Source organism: Pyrus communis, chromosome 4, assembly GCF_041283825.1.
Source record: "Pyrus communis isolate YQ-2024b chromosome 4, ASM4128382v1, whole genome shotgun sequence".
Classification (NCBI taxonomy): domain Eukaryota; kingdom Viridiplantae; phylum Streptophyta; class Magnoliopsida; order Rosales; family Rosaceae; genus Pyrus; species Pyrus communis.
Window position 1 is genome coordinate 16,093,436 of NC_142568.1, and position 22,271 is coordinate 16,115,706.

At 36.2% G+C, this 22,271-nt stretch overlaps 2 protein-coding genes, 1 long non-coding RNA gene and 1 pseudogene across 5 annotated transcripts; 2 read left to right on the plus strand and 2 right to left on the minus strand.

The window, feature by feature from the left end:
* Nucleotides 1-9,004: 9,004 nt before the first annotated feature.
* On the minus strand, nt 9,005-10,226 carry LOC148697533 (uncharacterized; annotated as a pseudogene). Its single transcript, XR_015961245.1, has 2 exons — nt 9,293-10,226; nt 9,005-9,182 (listed from the first exon to the last, which is right to left on the minus strand). The product of XR_015961245.1 is annotated as an uncharacterized LOC148697533 (transcript).
* A 3,735-nt stretch (nt 10,227-13,961) lies between these two features.
* On the plus strand, nt 13,962-17,040 carry LOC137723154 (cyclic nucleotide-gated ion channel 1-like). Of its 2 annotated transcripts, none has more exons than XM_088692632.1 (7): nt 13,962-14,263; nt 14,418-14,850; nt 14,988-15,218; nt 15,311-15,594; nt 15,774-15,885; nt 16,002-16,247; nt 16,433-17,040. In XM_088692632.1, exons 1-7 carry the CDS (start codon nt 14,196-14,198, stop codon nt 16,772-16,774), a joined length of 1,716 nt encoding a protein of 571 aa, XP_088548758.1. In that variant the 5' UTR covers nt 13,962-14,195; the 3' UTR covers nt 16,775-17,040. The 2 variants fall into 2 exon arrangements, with proteins under 2 accessions (XP_088548758.1, XP_088548759.1); XM_088692633.1 differs by having other exon boundaries at nt 14,098-14,263; nt 14,426-14,850.
* Nucleotides 17,041-17,244: 204 nt separating this feature from the next.
* Nucleotides 17,245-17,999, minus strand: LOC148697534 (uncharacterized). Its single transcript, XR_015961668.1, has 2 exons — nt 17,693-17,999; nt 17,245-17,571 (listed from the first exon to the last, which is right to left on the minus strand). It is a non-coding gene; the product is annotated as an uncharacterized LOC148697534 (long non-coding RNA).
* A 2,574-nt stretch (nt 18,000-20,573) lies between these two features.
* Nucleotides 20,574-21,183, plus strand: LOC137722604 (actin). The gene is made up of 2 exons (XM_088692634.1): nt 20,574-20,840; nt 20,931-21,183. Exons 1-2 carry the CDS (start codon nt 20,574-20,576, stop codon nt 20,994-20,996), a joined length of 333 nt encoding a protein of 110 aa, XP_088548760.1. The 3' UTR covers nt 20,997-21,183.
* Nucleotides 21,184-22,271: the final 1,088 nt, after the last annotated feature.

The following is a 22,271-nucleotide window of genomic DNA, read 5'->3' on the forward strand; positions in this document are numbered from 1 at the left end:
GTAGTAGTTACTTTTATGAAAGAGTTTTGAAGAATATGGGCTCCTTTCATTTGATCGAACTTCCGAAACACAAAACGGTGCAATATGATATCCATGTTTCATAACCTCAGGCAAACTAGCTAGTTTGGCATTGTCCAACATGTCTTCACCATGTGACGAAATTGCGTTACAATGCATCTAACATCTTCCTCACCTCAAATGTTGTCAAGAGACATTGTAGCTAATGAATACCTCAATATTGTCAATCACGTACAATTATAAGGGGTTTCATTGTTACGATACCTCTTACATCATTTTTGTTTTGCAGAGTGCCTATGGGCATCATTTTCTCACATGGGAAAGATATTTTGGAAAAGATCCACACTAGAAGAGAGTAGGCAATGCAATACAAATGCTAACACAAATTTGTATCATCTATTTGTACCATTATATCATTTATCTAATAAAAATGTGATTCACATGTGTTGATGAACCTTATCTCTAATAAAAATATGTTCATTATCCATTGATCATGATAATTACATCCATTTGTAAGGCTGTAATACAAAGGTAACCTTCATCTTCGAAATAAACAATTCAATCAAAATCAAGTAATAAAAAGTAAAAATTAAAATTTACGGGCTTTTTATCAAAAGTGGTTCATAAGATTGTTATAACTCCTCACTTTGGTATCTGCGATCTAAAATCGATAGAAGTAGTTCCTAAGATTGTTCATGGTCAATCAAGAAGTGGTTCTGGCGATTGTCTACTGTCAATCATTTTGGTTATTTTGTGAGAAATCTCCACTAAATTGAGAATAGTTTTGTCAAACAACATTCCCAATTCATAATCTCTCAAGTCATATCAGGAATTAGGATAATTTGATTTTGCTGATTCTGTCACACGAAACTTAAGTTTAGTTACTGGTTTACATTTGTATACAGATCGTAATTCTAATTTTCCTTCCGACGACGAGGAACTCAAGATCTTTGAATAGATTGAAGTTGTTGAACTCACTCATTATATTGCAATATGTTGCACGAGTTTATCCAATGTACAGAACATGTATGGAGGTTAACAAGGATACACGTGATGATAGCAAAGAACTTGCTAAGCACAAGAAAATGTGGATTCCAGGTGTACTAAATTTCATCATGTACATCCTTGCTCGCCGTGTAAGTTAATCGTCTTATCTTGGTTTATTTTAACTGCTGCATAAGTTGCTGGTAAATATTGTTGAGTTACAAATGTAGTTCATCGTTTGTTTGGTACTCGGGGTATTTTGGTATTTTTATTTCTGCTCAACGAGAGATAGATTGTTGGATCTCTACTTGTCGAAGTGAAAATGGATGCGACTTAAGTACTTTACAATGTGATAATACTATGTTCAGAAATGTCACGCTTCTAAATGATTTCTGCCCAACAAATCCACCAAGTCCAAAGGTATACGATTTTGGCATATTCGTTGACGCTCTCCAGTCTGGCATAGTGGGAACCTCAGATTTTCCTCAAAAACTCTTGATGTGTTTCTCATGGGCTTAAGAAATCTGAGATTTGTCCTACTTAAGTATATTTATTCTTAGATATTGCGTCATGCACATGAATTTTTTTTACAGTACACCGGTAACATTTGCTCCAATGATGTATCTTAGATAAGACCGCCCAATAGAAGTTACAACTCCCTAAAAATGGTGTAATGAATGTATGTAAAAGGAGGATTCATTCCTCTTGAACAAAGCATTCAATTCAACGTTAATTCAATTTCTCTAGTATGTAAAATCCATTTATAGGCATCAAGTATGAATCTATATCACTTTGACACAACGTAAATTTAATAATAAGGTGTATCAAGGAATTAGCTTAAGATGAAATATTTCTCCAAATCACCCTTTACGAGAAATTGCAACTCCGTGAAAATGGTATGATGAATGTCTATAAAATGAGGATGTACTCCTCAAGAAAAGTCAACGGTTCCGACATCATCTAAGGGGTTTACAACCACCACACCATTTGATACTACGCTTTCGATTTCTTTTAACTTCTTAAATACCACAAGTTTTGAATTATGCAACGGAGTAAGTTTGCCTAGCTACACGGGCAGTTTCATACTCCAAAAATGAGTAGACAAACCCATATATTCACCCAAGTGGAAAACGTTCCCTACATATAAGTGAATGGATGTGTTCAATACAATTTACTTTTCTTTTGCTCAACACCAAACAAAAGAAAAATTAGAATTCGATAAATTGTGCCTACTTAGTTTGTCTAGTCTATAAATTTTCTCATGAGGCAACTAAGCATATACACATTACAATCTTATCTACTTGGTTTGCACCATGATCCCGTGGTTCACACATGAGTTTATTGACATACCTTCTCCTAATTGTTTATTTTTGCTTTATCCGGAAGATATTGCAATACTTTTGTGTTTAGTATATAGAATATGAAAAACTGGGATTAATTCCGAAGCATTACTACATGAAGCTTAAAATTTTAGCTTGCATCAACCTGTATTAGTGATCCAATACGATGCATGTGAGCCTAATTCCGAAACATTTTTACCAACTCAAGTCTTTCTAATTCTACCCAAAATATGTCAAATAAGAACATGTATTGTACCACAATTAATTGTACTAGAGAAAGCTCTTTATGTGAGTTCTAATGGCTGTTACAGTCATAATGAACGATCATGCAGCAATTCAAAGACTCCCCTCGACAATTCCAGTGAGAAATTGATTCATACTATTGACTCTTGACAAATACAAAACTACGTTGCAATTCATCTGAGTGCAGATCTAGAGGAAATTCCTAACCAGTCTCATTTTATATCAACTACAAACAGAGCATTTTGGAGTCCCTCTCTTCTCCCCTTGTTCTCGTGGGATTCTAGTTCCTTTATGGACATAAAATACTTCGGCTCCAAGTTCCACTTTCCCTCTATTTCTCCATGTTCCATATTCCATTGAAGTGTTTGATCATGCTGCGTTATTCTTGCTCCACTCCCCCAAATTTAGGTTGTGGCTCATTGCTTGAGCCTTAATTTTTGGACCCACATAGTGCCTTCGGCACCTACATCTTCAAGATGAAATCTTTCTAGGATTATACAAGGATCATATTTCCTTGTGTACGCTTCCAGGATCATATAATATCTCTAAATCATATATTTCATAAAATGATGGTGTTCCATATTCTATGGAAGTGTTTGATGATGCTCCTTTATTCATACGTCAGGATATGAGACCTATCAAAACGGAACACCTACATACTGCATTTTTCTAAAATGTTCGAAATTCTTCCTATCAAGTTAGAATAGGATTTTTATTTTTTTTTTTAAATTGTTTTACGTGTATAATGCTTTTCCCTTTTTTCTTCCCTAGTGCATCCTCTGTGCTTGGGATAGTGAATTCATAAAGAAATAAGAGGGAAAGTTTTGAGCCATTTTCTGTTTCCTACATTTCCTTCAAAACCCAGCTTATGATTTTTGGCAGGTAATTTACTTCAAAACCCAAGCTTCATTTACTTGTTATCAGAAATTGATTTGCATTCTTCTCTCATTTCCTAATTTTATGACATTAGGTACAACATATCTTGATACCAGAAGCAGCAGATCCACGTGGCTATTGGAAAAAGTGTAAACTGAACATTCACAATTGCAATCCCAACCAGCTTGAAATAGTACATGGTGATTAAATTTGAGAAGACCAAATTATATATTGCCTGACTGTCCAGGAAAACCACATACACCTAATGCTGGCCCGACTCCATGTAGCTAAGCATGCTTGTGGCCCACTCTTCATGCGCTACTATCCCAATGATCTGATAATTCTTAATTCAAGTGGTTGATCGTAACCATCTATGGATTTTTGTGGATTATAAACCAGCATATTTGCACACTGCATGCTGTGATGAGCAGGAAGTTTGGTTCTTCTCATCGCGTTGCATTTAAAATATCCTATGAAAAATGTTAGCCTAAGAATCCTAGAGTTTGTGGGCCATAAACCAGGATTTTTTACCGTTGCAAGTTGCAAGAGTGGGCATTACTAGTGTCAACTTCACAGATGTACATTGTCAAACTAGGGGACTATAAGTATTGGTTCATCTTGCATGTATTTTGTAGCTTCAGGCTTCTTGTCAATCGAAAAATAGGGTCCACAGATAGGTCATTGCAATTCGTTCTATTATGAAGTGTAATTGTAAACAGATATTGTGGCAGATTAACGTATCGACTTATTTCATATAGGTTTCTGTGATTCTATGCTGAAAGTACTGATTGAATTCCAAAAACATACGGAATGAGGAATGTTTATAAATTCATGTTATATTCATTGCTAGACATGGATAACCGAGACATGACATTCACCCACTTCTCTACGAATAAACAATAAGGTGTGGAAATTTTAATCTTCTCATTCCTTTATTGGAAAACAAATGGTTTTCTGTCATTTTTAAACTACTTTTCTGACTGATTTGAAGTTTCAAAGACAATTGCGGAGTCTGGGTGATTTGTACTTTAGTTGGAATGTGGTAAAGCAAACTGACTGCCCATTTCCATGCCATCCCACCTGGGATTTGGATCCTCTAAGCCCAAGGAGAGGATTATCTTGATCAAGTAGTGGGGGTCGTTCGATTTTTATCCAACAGCTACAAACATAGGGGTTCCTTTAAAGTTATACTAATTATAGCTGTTGGATGAAAATCCAACAATCCACACTGCTTGGTCAGGAGGATTCTCTCCTTGGGCTCAAGAGAGGATCCAAATCGTCCCACCTGCTATCATATAAAGCTCACTGCTCTATGACCTTTTTTTATTGAACTCAAGAAAACTTCGAACTTTCTAGTGGACTATTCCCAACTTTAGGTCTTTATTCCTGGCGGAAATCTTCCCTTATTGTTTATGCACCTCTCCCTGTAGACATTGAGTAGGAGGTGTCTACCAAACCCGAAAAGAAAATAGAGACAAGGTGTGAAGAAAATAGAATAGCAGTTTATACTTGCCATCATGTTACAAGTTTTTTACATAGAGGAGGAGAGAAACACTTTTTAGTATAATGTGTAAGCAGTAATATGAATAATCAAACTACAACTGCATAGCAAACCAACACGACACTAGGGTTACCATAAGAATATTCGATTCAGTAACTGAAGAACCATCCCGTGCATTACAAGAGATCAACTTACCTGGAGGTATCGCCATTATGAAAGCAACAGATGAGGTCTTCTACTTCCAACACTCGTTAATACTCCTCACTAAGTGAATAGGGTTTTAGATATTAAGGAAGCCTTCGTGTGGAAGCAGGGACTTCAACTATTTATACAATCATTCATCGATAGAGATCCACTCGGTCCAGCCTATTAACAGAAGGAGTGTTGATCTCCATCTCCAAGAGTTTTAGTCCCATCATGACTTGATATACTAGTGTATATCAGATAAGGATCGAAATAGGACAGCTGCAATACATGAAACTCCATGACTCTTATCGCATTAGGGCTCTCAAACTTCTCGTGTTTCACATAACCAGTACAACCAGTTATGCGCCACACAAGCAGTCCAGTTGTGATCTCATTGTCATTCAAACAAGGTTACATTCTCCCACTTGAATGTCAATGATATGCCTCAATACAATAAGAATCACGATGATCATTGAGTTCACAAAAGCTTGCAACTGATCCTACTCAGTGACTTGTCATTTTTAAGAAAAATATAGGACCACATAAAACAAAACACGCATTGCTTGCACTTTGCACTCTGTGATCACATACATATTTATCATGAAAACACTATGCCACCTTTAAGAGTCATGATGTCAAGAACTGCTAATTTATACCGTCAGATATCAGTTCCACATAACAAACTGAAATGATTCCAGTACCAAAGTCGTTTGTCGAAGCATAATCAGCTATTCAAACAAGTCAATAATAATTAACAACTGTCAACAATAATAAAGATAACTGCAACAAAACCTACGTAGTTCATGGAGTGCTTACTCCCACTCATTAACGGAATCAAAGAGTTCTCTCACTCCCATGTTGAAGACATGTTTCTTGAAAACTCCCACTGGTAAGGCCTTTGTCATCGGGTCAGCTACCATTAAGCTCGTGTGGATGTACTCAATTTCGACAGTCTCTTTCTTCACTTCATCTCTCACTTTTAAGTACTTAATATCCATCAATCTACTAGCATATGACCTTTTGTTATTCTTTGAAAAGAAAACTGCAGCTTTGTTGTCACAATACAACTTGAGGGGCCTGTCAACATTGTCAACGATTTCCAATCCTCTCACCATGTTTTTAAGCCAAATGGCTTGTTGAGTTGCTGCATAGCACCCTATAAACTCAGCTTCTATGGTTGAAGATGCAATACCTTTCTGTTTTGCACTTTTCCACGATACTGCACCATTAGCCAACAGAAAAATGTAACCATTTGTCGATTTTCTGTCGTCCACACATCCTGCCAAGTCTGAATCTGTGAATCCCACCAACTCCAGCTTGTCCACATAACTGTAAGTTAACATGAAATCTCTTGTTCTTTTAAGATACCTCAGTACCTTTTTCGCTGCAACCTAATGTGCTGTACCAGGATTTGATTGAAACCTTCCTAGTACACTTACTGCAAAAGCCAGGTCCGGTCTTGTGCATACCTGGGCATACATAAGACTCCCTACAAGAGATGCATAGGGCTTATCCTTCATTCCCTCATTCTCTAATTCATTTTTGGGACATTGATCACTGTTTAGTTTGTCTCCTTTGCTAATAGGCAATTCTCCATTCGAACACTTGTCCATGTTGAATCTTTTAGTGACTCTGTCGATGTATTGCCTTTGGGAGAGACCAAGAGACTTCTTAGCACGATCTCTTATAATTTCTATTCCCAAAACGAATCGAGCTTCTCCCAAGTCCTTCATGTCAAAGTTTTGAATGAGCATACTCTTAGTTGTCTGTAGTAGAGACATATCGGAGCTGGCTAACAATATATCGTCCACGTACAACACTAAGAATATAACCTTTGAGCCAAGGACTTTCAGATAAATACACTCATCCATTTTGTTTTCTTGAAAACCTGAAACTGCCATTACCTGATCAAATTTCTTATTCCATTGCCTCGAAGCTTGTTTTAAGCCGTATATAGACTTGTTCAACTTACAAACCATCGTTTCTTTCCCCCTTTCAACAAATCCAGGTGCTTGTTGCATGTAGATATCTTCTTCAAGGTCGCCATTTAGGAATGCCGTCTTGACATCCATTTGATGAAGTTCTAAATCAAAGTGTGCCGTGATAGCTAGGATTATTCTCATGGAATCTTTTGTTGAGACTGGAGAAAACGTCTCATTGTAGTCAATGCCTTCCCTTTGTGTAAAACCCTTCGCTACTAGCCTTGCTTTGTGTTTGTCAAGGTTGCCTTGTGAGTCTCGTTTTGTCTTGAACACCCACTTGCAACCAATAATTTTTGTTGTCCCAGGTGGCTGTGGAACAAGACTCCAGACATTGTTTTTCTCCATAGACTCCAGTTCTTCATGCATGGCTTGTTTCCATAACGTTGATCGTGCACTTGATATGGCTTGATTGTAGGTCAAGGGATCATCCTCATCACCTATAGTGTGTTCTGCCTCATTTAGGTAGACGAAATCAGGCAATAATGCTGCTTTTCGTACCCGCTGTGATTTTCGAACATTTAATTCCAAAATTGTAGTGCCTGGAGCATTTACCTGATCTTCTCCAGGGGGTTGTACTGGTGCATGTACTTCGTTTTCTTGGGCCTCTGCATGGGTCATGTGGTCCTCATTTACTATCTCATCTTCATGAGACATATGTAAACCGTTATGAAGAGGACGTGGCTGCATGGGAATAATGAGAGTGGATGCGTGCGGATCAGTTAACTCACTGTCAAGTGGGATTTCTTCGAAATCTGGGGATGAAGCTGCTGATTTACTGAAGTCAGTCTCATCCTCTTCTTCAAGAAATCTTGCATTATGTGTTTCCATGACCCTCGAGTGACTGTTAGGGCAATAGAATTTATACCCTTTAGACTTCTCAGAATACCCAATGAACTTGCAACTGATGGTTCTTGGATCAAGTTTCTTCTCTGTTGGATTATAAAATCTGGCCTCGGCATTGCAACCCCATACATGGAAGTGGTTAAAGCTCGGTTTCCTTCCAGTCCAAGCTTCGAATGGAATCTTGTCCAGGGACTTGCTTGGTACCCGATTCAATATATAGTTTGCAGTTTTCAGCGCTTCTCCCCAAAGAAACATTGGAAGCTTTGAATGTGCAAACATGGATCTGATCATGTCTTTTAGGGTTCGATTCCTTCGTTCAACAACTCCATTTTGATGAGGAGTCCCAGGGGTAGTATACTGAGCCACGATGCCATTTTGTTCAAGATAAGTTGCAAAAGGTCCTTTGTGTTGTCCAGCCTCAGTGAACCTGCCAAAATACTCACCACCTCTATCGGATCTCACAATCTTAATGTGTTTTTCCAGTTGTTTTTCAACTTCCAAATGAAATGTTTTAAAACAGTGCAAGGCTTCAGTTTTTTCAGAAATAAGGAAAATATATGCAAACCGTGAAAAATCATCAATGAAGGTTATGAAATATGATTTTCCACAGATGGTTTTAATTGGAAAAGGTCCACAAATGTCAGTGTGTATAATTTCTAATAGACATTGGCTAGGGTTTGACCCTATTTTCCTAGTATTAGTGAGCTTTCCTTTAAAACAGTTAATACACTCTTTAAAGTTGCTGAAATCAAGTTGTGGCAACAAGTCTTGTTTTGTAAGTGTGATGATCCTTTCTTTAGAGATGTGCCCCAACCTTTTGTGCCAAAGCATTGAGGTTTTTGCATGAGAGAGCACTTGCTTAGAACCAACACTTTGAACATTAAAACATTCAATCTCATAAGTATAATTCATTTGCCACATATCAACTTTGAGATTAGCTTCACCAAGCAATTTATTCGAGTCATTTGAATGGAAAAACTTTACACTTTGACTGTCACCCACAAATGTAAAGCCGGACTTAACTAACTTAGATGCAGAAATTAAATTCCTTCGCATGGAAGGTACATAAAGTACTGGACTTAATTCTAAAATAAAGCTAGAGGAAAGAACTAATTTGACACTTCCTATGGATTCGACAGCAACTTTGCTCCCATTCCCCACATAGACATTGTAGACTTCATTGTTTATCACCCTTGTTTTTGAGAAGCCCTGCAAGGAATTGGTTATGTGAATAGAACAGCCCGTGTCAAACCACCAACTATTAGGAGGAATGTAAACTAGATTGGACTCAACACATACGAAAACATTTATTTCATTACCTTTCTTAACAAGCCAATTCTTGAAGCCATTGCAATTCTTTCTTAAGTGACCTGTCTCTTTGCAAAAATAACACTCCTTTTCTTTCTCAGTTTCAACATTAGCAGTTTTCATTTTATGAGATCCCTTAGAGATGATGTTAGCATTTTTAAATGAAGAAGAAATTTCTTTCTTCTTCTTCTTACCAGCAGCCACGGTTGAACCTTGAGTGAAGTCCCTTTTGCGTTTTTCTCCTTGCACAAAATTTACATCCACTGATTTGTCACTCTTGAGCCGATCTTCTTCTTGTGCACACATAGTGATCAGTTCATCTATGCTCCATTTAACCTTCTGAGTGTTATATGAAACCTTGAGCTGCCCATATTTTGAAGGCAGGGAGTTCAAAGCCATATGAACTAGGAACTGATCAGTCATGGGTACTTCAAGGTCCTTCAACTTTTGAGCAAGATCAACCATCTTCAGAATGTGTTCCCTGACACTTCCCTCACCATCAAATTTCATTGAAGTAATTTGAGTTAGAAAAGTCCCAGTTTTTGCCTTGTCAGACTCTTTAAACTTTTCCCCAACTGCAGCCAAGAAGTCTTTTGCATTATCTTGTTTTGGAACACCCCTTTAACTGATGGAGCCATTGCTTTCCTCATAATCATCAGTGACATCCGATTTGTTCTCTCCCACTTCTCAACCTTTGCCCTATGATCTGCCGTGCTCTCTGCAGTAATAGCTGCAGGTTTTTCCTCCCTTAATGCCAAATCGAGATCCATAAGGCCAAGAACCATTTCAACATCCTCCTTCCACTTCTTGTAGTTAGAACCGGTCAAGGTCTCAATATTGTTGAAATTGAGGGATGTCATGTGAGGAGCTGCAAAACCAAATGTTAATTTTTACAGTTGTTAGTCATCTAAGTGTCAACAAATAGACGGAAAATGATACTTAATCTTTTCCTGACACATAATCGTATAAGCATAGTATCATCTTTGGACAGAAACCATTTATACTAGATTTGCATAGCCAAAATATTGAATACAAGGGCAGTTTACATAACTCCAACACTTTTGAGCAGATGAAGAATGTAATCTTGTCAATTCAATACTTCACTATACATTGATTCATTTGTTTAACTTGAATAAATAAACACTTTTGAGCAGATTATTATTCACTTAATACAGATGAATCACATGTTTGATTCTTTAGACAACAAGCCAAAATCAACAAACTAAACACTTTTGAGCAGATTAGGTGTTGAGATCCTTGTTTACGATTCAAATCTTATTTGTCAGTTTGGTTTTGATAAATAGAATGTGAATCCAAAAGTTCTTCTTGGTTGAGTATTCCAGTATTGTAACCATTCTTTAAATGATCTTATCTGCACACAATAGCAAACACAACTGGAGGTATCCACAACAATAGTTGATTACATATAGTGACCATGCAAAACAATTGTCAGTATGCAGCGGAAGCATTTTAATGACACAGGATCAAAACATATATGCATGTATTTATATCGAGAGTTAACCATATATTGATTAAGGAACCCTAGCCATGTTGGGTTGGCTCTGACACCACATGTAAGCAGTAATATGAATAATCAAACTACAACTGCATAGCAAACAAACACGACACTAGGGTTACCATAAGAATATTCGATTCAGTAACTGAAGAACCATCCCGTGCATTACAAGAGATCAACTTACCTGGAGGTATCGCCATTATGAAAGCAACAGATGAGGTCTTCTACTTCCAACACTCGTTAATACTCCTCACTAAGTGAATAGGGTTTTAGATATTAAGGAAGCCTTCGTGTGGAAGCAGGGACTTCAACTATTTATACAATCATTCATCGATAGAGATCCACTCGGTCCAGCCTATTAACAGAAGGAGTGTTGATCTCCATCTCAAAGAGTTTTAGTCCCATCATGACTTGATATACTAGTGTATATCAGATAAGGATCGAAATAGGACAGCTGCAATACATGAAACTCCATGACTCTTATCGCATTAGGGCTCTCAAACTTCTCGTGTTTCACATAACCAGTACAACCAGTTATGCGCCACACAAGCAGTCCAGTTGTGATCTCATTGTCATTCAAACAAGGTTTTACATAATGTTCTTTATGCTTTCAGTGTAGTAATTGTTCTTTTGATGTAAACATGTATGCCGTGGATATCTTGTGTACTTTGCTTTCCAGAAAAAAGATTTAGCAACGAAAATACAGAGACTTGAGACAAGATGAAAGTTTAATGATCTTCCTCCCCTTGTTGCTTGTTTGCTCACTTTCCTCGAGGTTTTCGAAATATATGTATGTGCAACTGAGTGCCTAAATACCACGAGTTTGGCATTACGGCATCAAAATCTGCTAATTTTTTTGTTTGAAAACAAATGGTCTTCTGTCATTTTTCATACTGAACTTGTTATCTGACTGGTTTGAACTTTGGAAGACAATTGCAGAGTCTGTGGGCGACTGGTACTTTGGTCGAAATGCAGTAAAGCAAATTGACTGTCCATTCCCATGCAATCCCACCTGCTATCATATGAATTTCACTGCTTTCTCACGAGGTTGATTGAACTCAAGAACGCTTCCAACTTTCTGGTAGGTCCATCTGTAGAAATTGACAATGAAGGTGTGTAGCAGAAAAAGGGAAAACGAAAAGAAAAAACGGTTTATGCATTGATATTACATTTTCACATGTTTACATAGAGAAGAAACACATCCTCTAATTTCCATATCAACCAGATGAAATGTTTTCCTTCAATGCTGTAGTGATACTTCTTAAACAGCTTTATGATGTTACTATGTTTGTACCTTGCTTTCTGGATTCTCATGCTTGCGTTAGTAGTAACTATTTTTTTCGTTGCAATTTTATGATTATATCCTTTGATTATTTTTCCCCAAAGTTTATATTTCTGTTTCTCTCCGGGTGGGGAACCAAAGGTTTTAACCTTCAATTGCCCGTGAGGAAGATGCCTGGCTTTACAGAGTATCTCTTCATTTAGTTGGTTGCCAACTACAAGGGAAACAGATGAATCGTTCAAATTTTATCGGATGTCTTGAGACTTTGAAGAACTTCATATGCAATTTGTAGTTTGGATCCCTTTACATCTTGAGGTCATTTTGTCCTGTATTGCTTCTGAATTTTATTTTTACGTCTTGCTTTGCCTCCCACTGTTAAGTTTGTCAAAAATATGTTAAATTTGCTAACGTCTTGTGTGAGAAATTCTTGGTCCGGCAACGGACCACGTGTCCGTGCGGATCCATACACATAAGACACATCCTGCCCCATCCCCTGATTTGTCATGCTAACCTTGGCCCACTCTTTGGTTCCAACCCCTCTAACATGTTTCTAGTTCTGGGTGCCGAATAGAAGACCTCCTCATGGCCACATTTTAGCAAAAAAGTGAACCTCAACGCACCACATCATCAAATTTAATAAATCTATTATACAATTTGAAGGTGAAGGGTAAAGTGAGACACAAGAATGTTAAGAGATAAGTGGTCTTAAAATGAATTTTAACGAGCAAATTGGTGCTTAGAACATCTATAGGCAAGCATAGTGGTACAAATTTTTGTCTCTCAAAGTGAACCTCACATGTGCTACATCATCAAATTTAACAGATTTGAGTAGAATTTGATAGTGAAGGTAAAAATGTAACACAAACAGTTTATTTCATAGGCAAATTAGGTCAAAATGACTATTAAGGAGCAAAGAGGGATTTCAAGCATCCATTGGAAAACATTGTAGTAGTTACTTTATGAAAGAGTTTTGAAGAATCTGGGAATCCAATTCTTTCATTTGATCTGACTTCCGACACACAAAACGGTGCAATATGTCTTGTCCAAAATGTCTTTCCCATGTACAAAATTGTGTTACAATGCATCAACATCTTCCTCACCTCAAATGTTGTCAAGACATCGTAGCTAATAAAAACCCTCACTTTCATCAATTACGTACGATTATAAGGGGTTTCATTGTTACGATACCTCTTATCATTTCAGGTTCGCAGAGTGCCGATGGGCATCATTTTCTCACATGGGAAAGATATTTTGGAAAAGATCCACACTAGAAGAGAGTAGACAATACAGTACAAATGCTAACATAAATCTGTATCATCTATTTGTACCATTATTTGTACTATCTATCTAATAAAAATATGATCCACGTGTGTTAATGGACCTTATCTCTATTAAGTGTAGCACTACTATTTTTTTTCCTCCTTGGCTATCCTTCCTTTCTTTTCTTTTTTCTGTCTCCCTCCAGTTTTTACCGTTCCTTGTAGAGTACTCTACCTTTCTCTTTTCTTTTTCTTTTTCTTTTTCATTTTTCCTTTTTTTTTTTTAAGTATAAAGATCAAGTTTCTTTCTCCCACCAGTTTTTCCCGTTCCTTCTAGAGCATCCCACCTCTCCCTTTTCTTTTTCTTTCATTTATTTCTTGACGAAAAACAATCAAATAATTAAATATTGTTGACAAGAACTTCTGTTCTTTCCTTGGTAAAGTGAATAAGTGGAAAAGAAAAGAATAGAAATAAAGAGAAAACAATATGCACGCGACTACTAAAATCAGTAAAAAAAAATATTTTTGAAAAAATTAAACCATGAGGGGAAAATAAATAAGAAAAAAAAAAATCCTTAGTTCATAGTTTCATCATTTATCTTTCTACAAAAAACAATGACGATGTCATGTAGTTGAGTCAAATAATTAAAACGCAAATATGGGTTATCACACTTCTAGTTCACTCTTCTAGGATCCGACCCCTTAACTTGTCCATTCAACTCCTAGCCTACTTATTCTCCATCATGAAGTGGTTGTAGTTAGCATATGTACTTTGTTGTAACTTCAAGAAGCTCCTCATTCGAGTCTTTGATAGCTCAGAGGATCTTCTACGCATCGTAACTTAGTAAACTTAAGTTATGAGGAAATCCGATGAGCCAGTTCCACAAACGGAGAGCTCCGATGACAGTTCAATCGACCTTGCAAGGTTTCATATTTCTTTTAATATCTAACATATTTTAGTTTTCTTTTAAAATTAAAACAAAGGATTTTTGCATCAGATCATTATGGTTGTTCGAAATAGGAATAAACAAATCGAATAAATGAATTTCATGTTTAATTCTTGTGTATTAATTTTTCAGCTTGTCAGGTGAAAATTTTTTAGAGCTTGCAAAAGGGAAGTATGGCAAGAGAGATGGAGGAAATAGATCAACGTGGTCAATACAATGCGATAGAAATTCAATACAACGTGCTATACAATCTATATTGTTTGGGATAGGATGTTTGTTCGTCATCATGATTTATTTTGGCCCGATGCTTGTGGACCCTTTGTTCTTGTACGTTCCCATCATCAATGAAAATATCAAGTGTCTCGCGTTGGACGAAAAATTAAAAAAAATAGCTATTGTTTTGAGAGCATTTACAGATCTCGTTTATCTACTTCAAATCATCTATTTTGTGTTGCCTACGTGGTGCAAATTGAGCATTATGGAAGATCTCCTAACTGCTGATGAGTTTTTCGTACTACGTAAATCCCTAATACAAAACATTTTAGCTGTTCTTCCTATTCCACAAGTAAGTCAGTTACTTTTCTTAGGTAAATTATTTTTCGTAATCTCTTAAGTCATATATTAGGAATTAGGATAATTTGATTTTGCTGATTCTGTCACACAACACTTTAAGTCTAGCTATTGGTTTGCATTTGTGTACAGATCGTAATTCTAATTTTCCTTCCAACAACGAGGAACTCAAGATCTTTGAATAGAATGAAGTTTTTGAACTCACTTATTCTATTGCAATATGTTCCACGAGCTTATCCAATGTACAGAGTATGTAAGGACTTTAACAAGGAAACACGTGAACGTAGCAAGGAACTTGCTAGGAGAAAGCAAATATGGATTCCAGGTGTATTAAATTTCATCATGTACATCCTTGCTAGTCATGTAAGTTATTGTCTTATCTTAGTTTATTTTAACTACTCCCTAAGTTGCTTGTAAATATCGTTGAGTTACAAATGTAGTTCTTGGTTTGTTAGGTACTTGGGGCATTTTGGTACTTTTTTTCTGCTCAGCGAGAGATAGATTGTTGGATCTCTGCTTGTCGAAGTGAAAATGGATGCAACTTAAGTACTTTACAATGTGATAATACTCCTTTCAGAAACGTCACACTTCTAAATGATTTATGTCCAACAAATCCACCAAATCCAATGGCATACGATTTTGGCATATTCATTGACACTCTCCAGTCTGGCATAGTGGGAACAACAGATTTTCCTCACAAACTCTTGATGTGTTTCTCATGGGGATTACGAAATCTGAGGTTTGTCCGACCTAAGTATTTTTATTCTTAGATATTGCGTCATGCACATGAATTTTTTTACCATACCGGTACACGGAATGTGCCCGTGTTTGACTATCAAGATTCAGTCACGCAAGCCGTCCAATGAGTTGCCCCTTTTCAAATATTGTTTTAATATATTACTCCAATGAATTCTGCAGTTCTTTTGCTTCAAACCTCAACTCTAGTACCTATGCATGGGAAAGCGTATTTGTAATTTTTATTTCCATCAGTGGCCTGCTACTATTCATGTATCTGCTTGGACATGTGCAGGTCGGTGATGAATTATATATTGTGTATCTGGTTTTCTTTTGAGTAGTTTCTACATATATGCATGTAAATTTCAGGATTCAATAAACTCAATGTCAAACCTCCGTGTTGTGGAGTAGATATTTATGCAGGCAATTAGCAAAACATCCAAGATATCGCAGCGGAAATCAGTCATATGTCCACAAATAAAGTTCATGGTATCTGAATATAGACTCCGTAGCGAAATACAAGATGAGATTTGGGACTTAGTAAGAGAAGCACTTGAAGTGGACGAAGATAATCCTGCGGCGAATATCTTCTCGTTACTTCCTTTGGAACTTAAGAAACATATGAAGCGGTATCTCTTCTTGGCTACACTACGGAAAGTAATGTCCTATCTCTCTCAATATCTCCATGTACATAACTCTATATAAACTTGTGGCAGTAGATGGTTTTTCGAGTAGTCTAGTTAACGAATTCAAGCTATTATATAGATAGGAGCATGAACTCCCCTTTGAGTTCTTATCGATGTATTCTTAAGTTTCTAATTACATGTATGAATTAACCCCAGTTGCCAGGGCTTGAAAACATAGACAGACAAGTGTTGGAAAAAATCATGAAACATCTTGAGCCAGTTAGCTATGCTGATGGTACCTATATTATTCGAGAGGGGGAGCCACTAGATAGGATGCTCTTCATCACGCAGGGCATTGCACTTGCTTACAAGACTGGAACTACTGGTGGCGAAAGTGGCTCGTCAAGCACTACACATATTCCGCAAGCTAAGGTTTATGGAGAAGAACTTATGGCTTGGGCGGCAACATCTACCAATTTTCCGGCTTACCCATCTCAGACCAAACTGTCAAGTCCCACGAAAAAGTTGAAGTCTTTGCAATCAGGGCTGCCAGATTAAAAAGTATTGTCTCTAAGTTCTCGACGCATTTCAACACACAGGATATTACTACGGTGGAAATAACTAGTAACTAGATTTTTAATTCAACATAATTATATATTCAGCTATTTTTCAAATTTAAAGAATTTAAACGTCATCTACTTTCCTCAACATTAGCAAAACACAAGAATACCTGTCAGGTTCAATTGTACCACAATTGTAATAGAGAAAGCTCTTTATGTGAGTTTCGATGTCTGTTACAGTCGTAATGAAGGTTTAAGCAGCAATCCAAAGACTCCCCTCAGCAGTTCCATTGAGAAATCGACTAATACTATATACTCTCGACCAATACAAAACTAAGTTGCAATTCTTCTGAGTGCAGGTCTAGAGGAACTTCCTAACCAAAGATTGGTCCTATAATATTTCATCACTATGTTTTTTTTTTTTTTTTTTTTTTTTGCTAAATAGGATCCAAATTCAATCACTCCAAGTAATACCAATCATGGAACCGAACGAGAAGGAGTCCGTTTCCTTTCCTACTTGCATTGAACAGATTCAAACAGGAATCCAACAATATATGTACATACAATACATATGCCAAAGTCAGAAACATCTGATCAGACGAGAAACATAAAGCAATTACAAAACAAGCTCATAAGTGCCAACTAACAACACATCAACACGAAAAGTTATCCACAATATCGACCAAAATCCCTAATTATAGTCCATTAAAACCAGCATTCTAATCTAAATTTCTACACATAAAGAAAAAGAAAGCGCTGTGGTCCTGTAATTTGTTGATATGCAGCGTGGGCTAGCTGATTCGGTATATTCACCATTAGCAACCAAATTCAAACATGGTATTCAATTTTTCCGGATTTTCTCGGAATCCAAACGGAGGATAAAAAAAGGGGAGTTAAGGCAGAGGAAAAAAATCACGAGCTGTCTGACACGGAGAGCCTGGAGAAATTTCCGGGCTAAGATCGCAGCCATGGCCGGTGGTGGCTGAGTAGATGGGTCTTCGTCGACGCGAGTGGGTTCGATTTGGGGACGTGAGCAGGCCAGTGCCAATCCTACATTTTCTCCCCTTCTGTCGATATGGGGCTCTGTGTAAGTGACCTCGCCCTTTTTTCTCAAACATAACATTCTAACTATTTGTAACATTATTTGTACAATCGGTTTAATAAGAATGGAATCTACTTCCTTTTGATAGACCTTACCCCTTTAAATCATAAGTGTAGCACTACTTTTTTTTCTTCTTCTCTTTGGCTGTCCAGTAGGAATATTTCAAAAACTAGAGAATTTAAGGTCATCTCCAATGAATCATGTCATAGGGCTATAGGCTCGTTTATAGCTTGAAATGAAGAAAAAACTATCTCTAGTGGATCCAAGGGAGGTCCAGACCAAAGAAAAAAGGGACCCATTGGGCCAAACTCTAGCCCATGACCATTAGGTTAGGCATTTGAAGCTAGCTAGATAGCCAGCTGTCAGCAACATACATGCTAACTGATGTCAGCTAGTCATTAGATTTGAATTTTTTAATTTTGTTTTTTAAGACGAAATTTAAAAAAAATAAAAATCTAATTTCTTTTTATAAATATCTAAGTCAATTCTCAAATCATTTTCACCCCTTCAAACTATGTTACTTCATTTTATTTCAATTCTTCACATTCTTTAAATTCCTATCTGAAATATTTTATTTTTTTTGAAGCAAAACAAACATAGCATTTCGAAAAATTAGAAGGATTACATAAAGATAAGAAATATGAAGAGTTACTCATTTATAAATATAGTAGTTTAATTCAATTGACTAATAAAGGTAAAGAACAAACTTAAAAAAATAATAAATTATTGAGTGGGCTAAAAAAATAGCCCTCTTCGGTTGGAGGTGATATATAAATATGACATGATAGTGTTCATTAATTTTTTTTTTGGCAAAGCTATAATCTGGACGAGGACTAAACATGGCCTCTTCTAAGTTCGTAGAAAAGTTGTCTTCAATGACTTATGACCCAAACAAGCCCGAAAGGTCAATTTGTCTAGTACTGCACATGTACACTCTTTCAATCAACATGACAAAAGGTCTTGGAATCTAAGGCTAAGATTTTGATGCAATTAGTTGCAATGCCTTGAGAATATGCTCCATTAGGAATTTCTCAAAAATTCCCCGTTTCGCCACTTTTCCATCAAAATAGATTATGCTGTCATCTGTAATGGAATTACAAAGGAAAGTATCAAAAATCTTCAAAAGTATATCCTTTTATAGGGTAATATATGGGAATATATTGACTCATCAATATGATAAAAGTTATAACCTTTTTGTAAGTGATGTGTATTAGATAAGACAATCCAATAAAAGTTACAACTCTGTAAGTGATGTATCTTAGATAAGACAATCCAATAGAAGTTACACCTCTCTAGAAATGGTATAATGAATGTATGAAAAAGGAAAAGCCATTTATCTTGAACAAATCATTCAACGTTAAATCAATTTCTCTAGTATGTAAAATCTAGTTATGGGCATCAAGTACGAATCTATATACCACTTTGACACTTAATGTAAATTTAATGATAAGATTTATCGAGGAAAGTCTCCAAATTAGCTTAAGAGAAAGTACTTCTCCTAATTAACCTTTACGAGAAGTTGCAATTCTGTGGAAATGGGATGATGAATGTCTATCAAATGAGGATGTATTCCTCATGACAAGTCAATGATTTCTATATCGTCCAAGGGGTTTACAACCACCACAACATTTGATATTACGCTTTAGATATATTATGCTTCAAATTTATTTTTAACTTCCTAAATACCACAAGTTTTGAATTATGCAAAGAAGTAAGTTTGCCTAGCCACATGGGCAATTTCATCCTCCAAGAGGACAGGCAAATGAGTAGACAAACCTATATATTCACCCAAGTAGAAAACATTCCCTACCTCAATGTGAATGGATATATTCAATAGATCACTAAAATTGCACCATTTTTTTTTCTTTTGTTCAACACCAAACAAAAGAAAAATTCGAATAATAAAATTGTGCCTTCTTAGTTTCTCTAGTCTACATAAATGTTCTCATGAGACAACTCTGTTTATATTATAATTTTATCTACTTGGTTTGCATAATCCCTCAAAATGATCTAAGGTCAATGATGCATGAGCATCTCATGGATCCATAAACACTATTTTAAAGACCTCCGCTTAACTATGCCTAAGCACCGATTTGCAATGTCAATGGTGAAGTCAATTGTGGAGACACGTGCCCTGTCGAGAAAATCACCTTTGGTGAGCACAATTTTATGAGAATAAGACTTGGTGGGAAAAGACAAGACCGATCCTGAATACTACCTCTTTATTTTAACTTTTGGGTACTTACTCCAAATAAAGAAAGTAACCTTTGGTGAGCACAATTTGACGATTCGACCTAAAAAATATTTAACATCTAGCAGCTAGCATCTAGTTCACTCTTGGACAACTCGACCCCTTAATTTGTCCTTTCAACCCCTAGCCTCCTCATTCTCCCTAGTTAACATAAGTATTTTATCAGAATTTCAAGAAGCTCCACTCTTTGATAGTTCAGAGGAACTTTGATGAACCATTTCGAAAAATTAAGGGCTTCGATGCCAAGTCAATCGACTTAACAAGGTTTTATATTTCTTTTATTATCTCTAACATTTTTTTTTTTCATCTTCTAAAATCACACAAGAAAGATACTCTTTTGCGACCCTCTATTTCCGACAGGGCACACAACCATCGCAAATTCTCAGTAATATAGCGCGGAAGGTTTTTGGGAAAAAACTTTTGCGACTCTAAGTAACGTTGCAAATGATCGGAATGGAGGCTGCTGGTATTCATGAGACCACGTACAATTCCATAATGAAATGCGATGTTGATATCAGGAAGGATTTGTATGGCAACATTGTTCTTAGTGGTGGTTCGACCATGTTCCCGGGAATTGCTGACAGAATGAGCAAGGAAATTACTGCATTGGCCCCAAGCAGCATGAAGATCAAGGTGGTTGCCCCACCAGAGAGAAAGTACAGTGTCTGGATCGGAGGCTCCATCTTAGCTTCCCTCAGTACATTCCAGCAGGTTTGTTTCTTAATACATTTACTTTGTTTTCCTGTGCATACTGCTCTGTCAAAAGATTCTTACTAGAAATCCGAATTCATTTGGGTGCAGATGTGGATTGCGAAAGCTGAGTACGATGAATCCGGTCCCTCAATCGTGCACAGGAAATGCTTCTGAGAACAATCAAGGATAGGCGGAGGGATGATCATGGAAGGAAAATGCTGCTTGCATTCTTGTTCTCTGGTTTTGCTGTTATTTCGCTTTATATTACCTAAATGTCTGGACTATATGAGTTTGTAGGTTTACCGCTGGATTATTTGTAATTTTTCTGAATATGTTTTTATTCACAGTGATCATTTACTAATCCCTCTGCATCTTTTTTTGGTAGAATGTTGATTCTGGTTCATCTAATATTTTCCTGCCCATGAAATTTCTGACGTGCAAATGATGGTTATTATTGGTATTCTTCAATTCATTCGATGGAAATTATAATGATGTTCCAAAAATAAAAGGGAAATATGAACAACATATGCTAACAGCAAATTGACATATTTTTAGTTACAATGAAAAATAAAGACCAATCAGTGGTAAGAGTTTCCAGGTTGAGCATTTGGAAAATAGATTTTCACACGTTTTATTAGCATTATTTATTTATGACTATTAAATTAAGGGGGTGTATTCAATTGAGACGTTGAGAGACTAATGGATTTATAAATTCATGGATTTTTATGGAGTATTGATTTGTAGATATTCTATATAAAATTTTGATTCAATTCCTTCGAAATCGCATGGGAAGAGGTGAGATTTGTGGATGCTTAAAATACATTACAAAATCTCTCAAATTCCCTCTAATTCCTTAACTTTCTTAAATTATTTAAAATCAATTTCTAATTGAATACATCTGGGATGTTATAAACTTCTTTAAAATCCTAATTGAATATATCCAGATTTCTAAGGATTTTAATAAACTATCTTAAAATTCTAATTAAATACACCTTGAATTTCAGAGAATTACTTAAAATCCTGATTGAATACCTCTAGATTAATTAAAAGAATTAAAATACCTCAAAAATACACCCCTCGAATAAATCAGTTGGAATAAATGGTTATAATTAAACAGGAGTGTACAAGGTTAAAAGAAAAAGTCCAATGCTAAGTCATTCTCAAACGATTGACCAAAAAGAAAGGATAGTGCTATTCAGTATTCACATACTCATTTAATTTTTACATTCCACACACGTTGGTAATTTTTGACCATTAATAATCTTCAATTTATTCGATTCTGAAAATTGAGAAGGTGTGCGAGAAGTAAACATAAATGTGAAAGTCATTCTCAAACTCAAAGTAAAATAAAAACATCTTTTTTTTTTTTAATTTGATGGTTGAAAACATTTTACTTTCAGTTGCCCAATAATTTTATTGTGCTCCAGTGTATGTTGTGAATCGAATGAA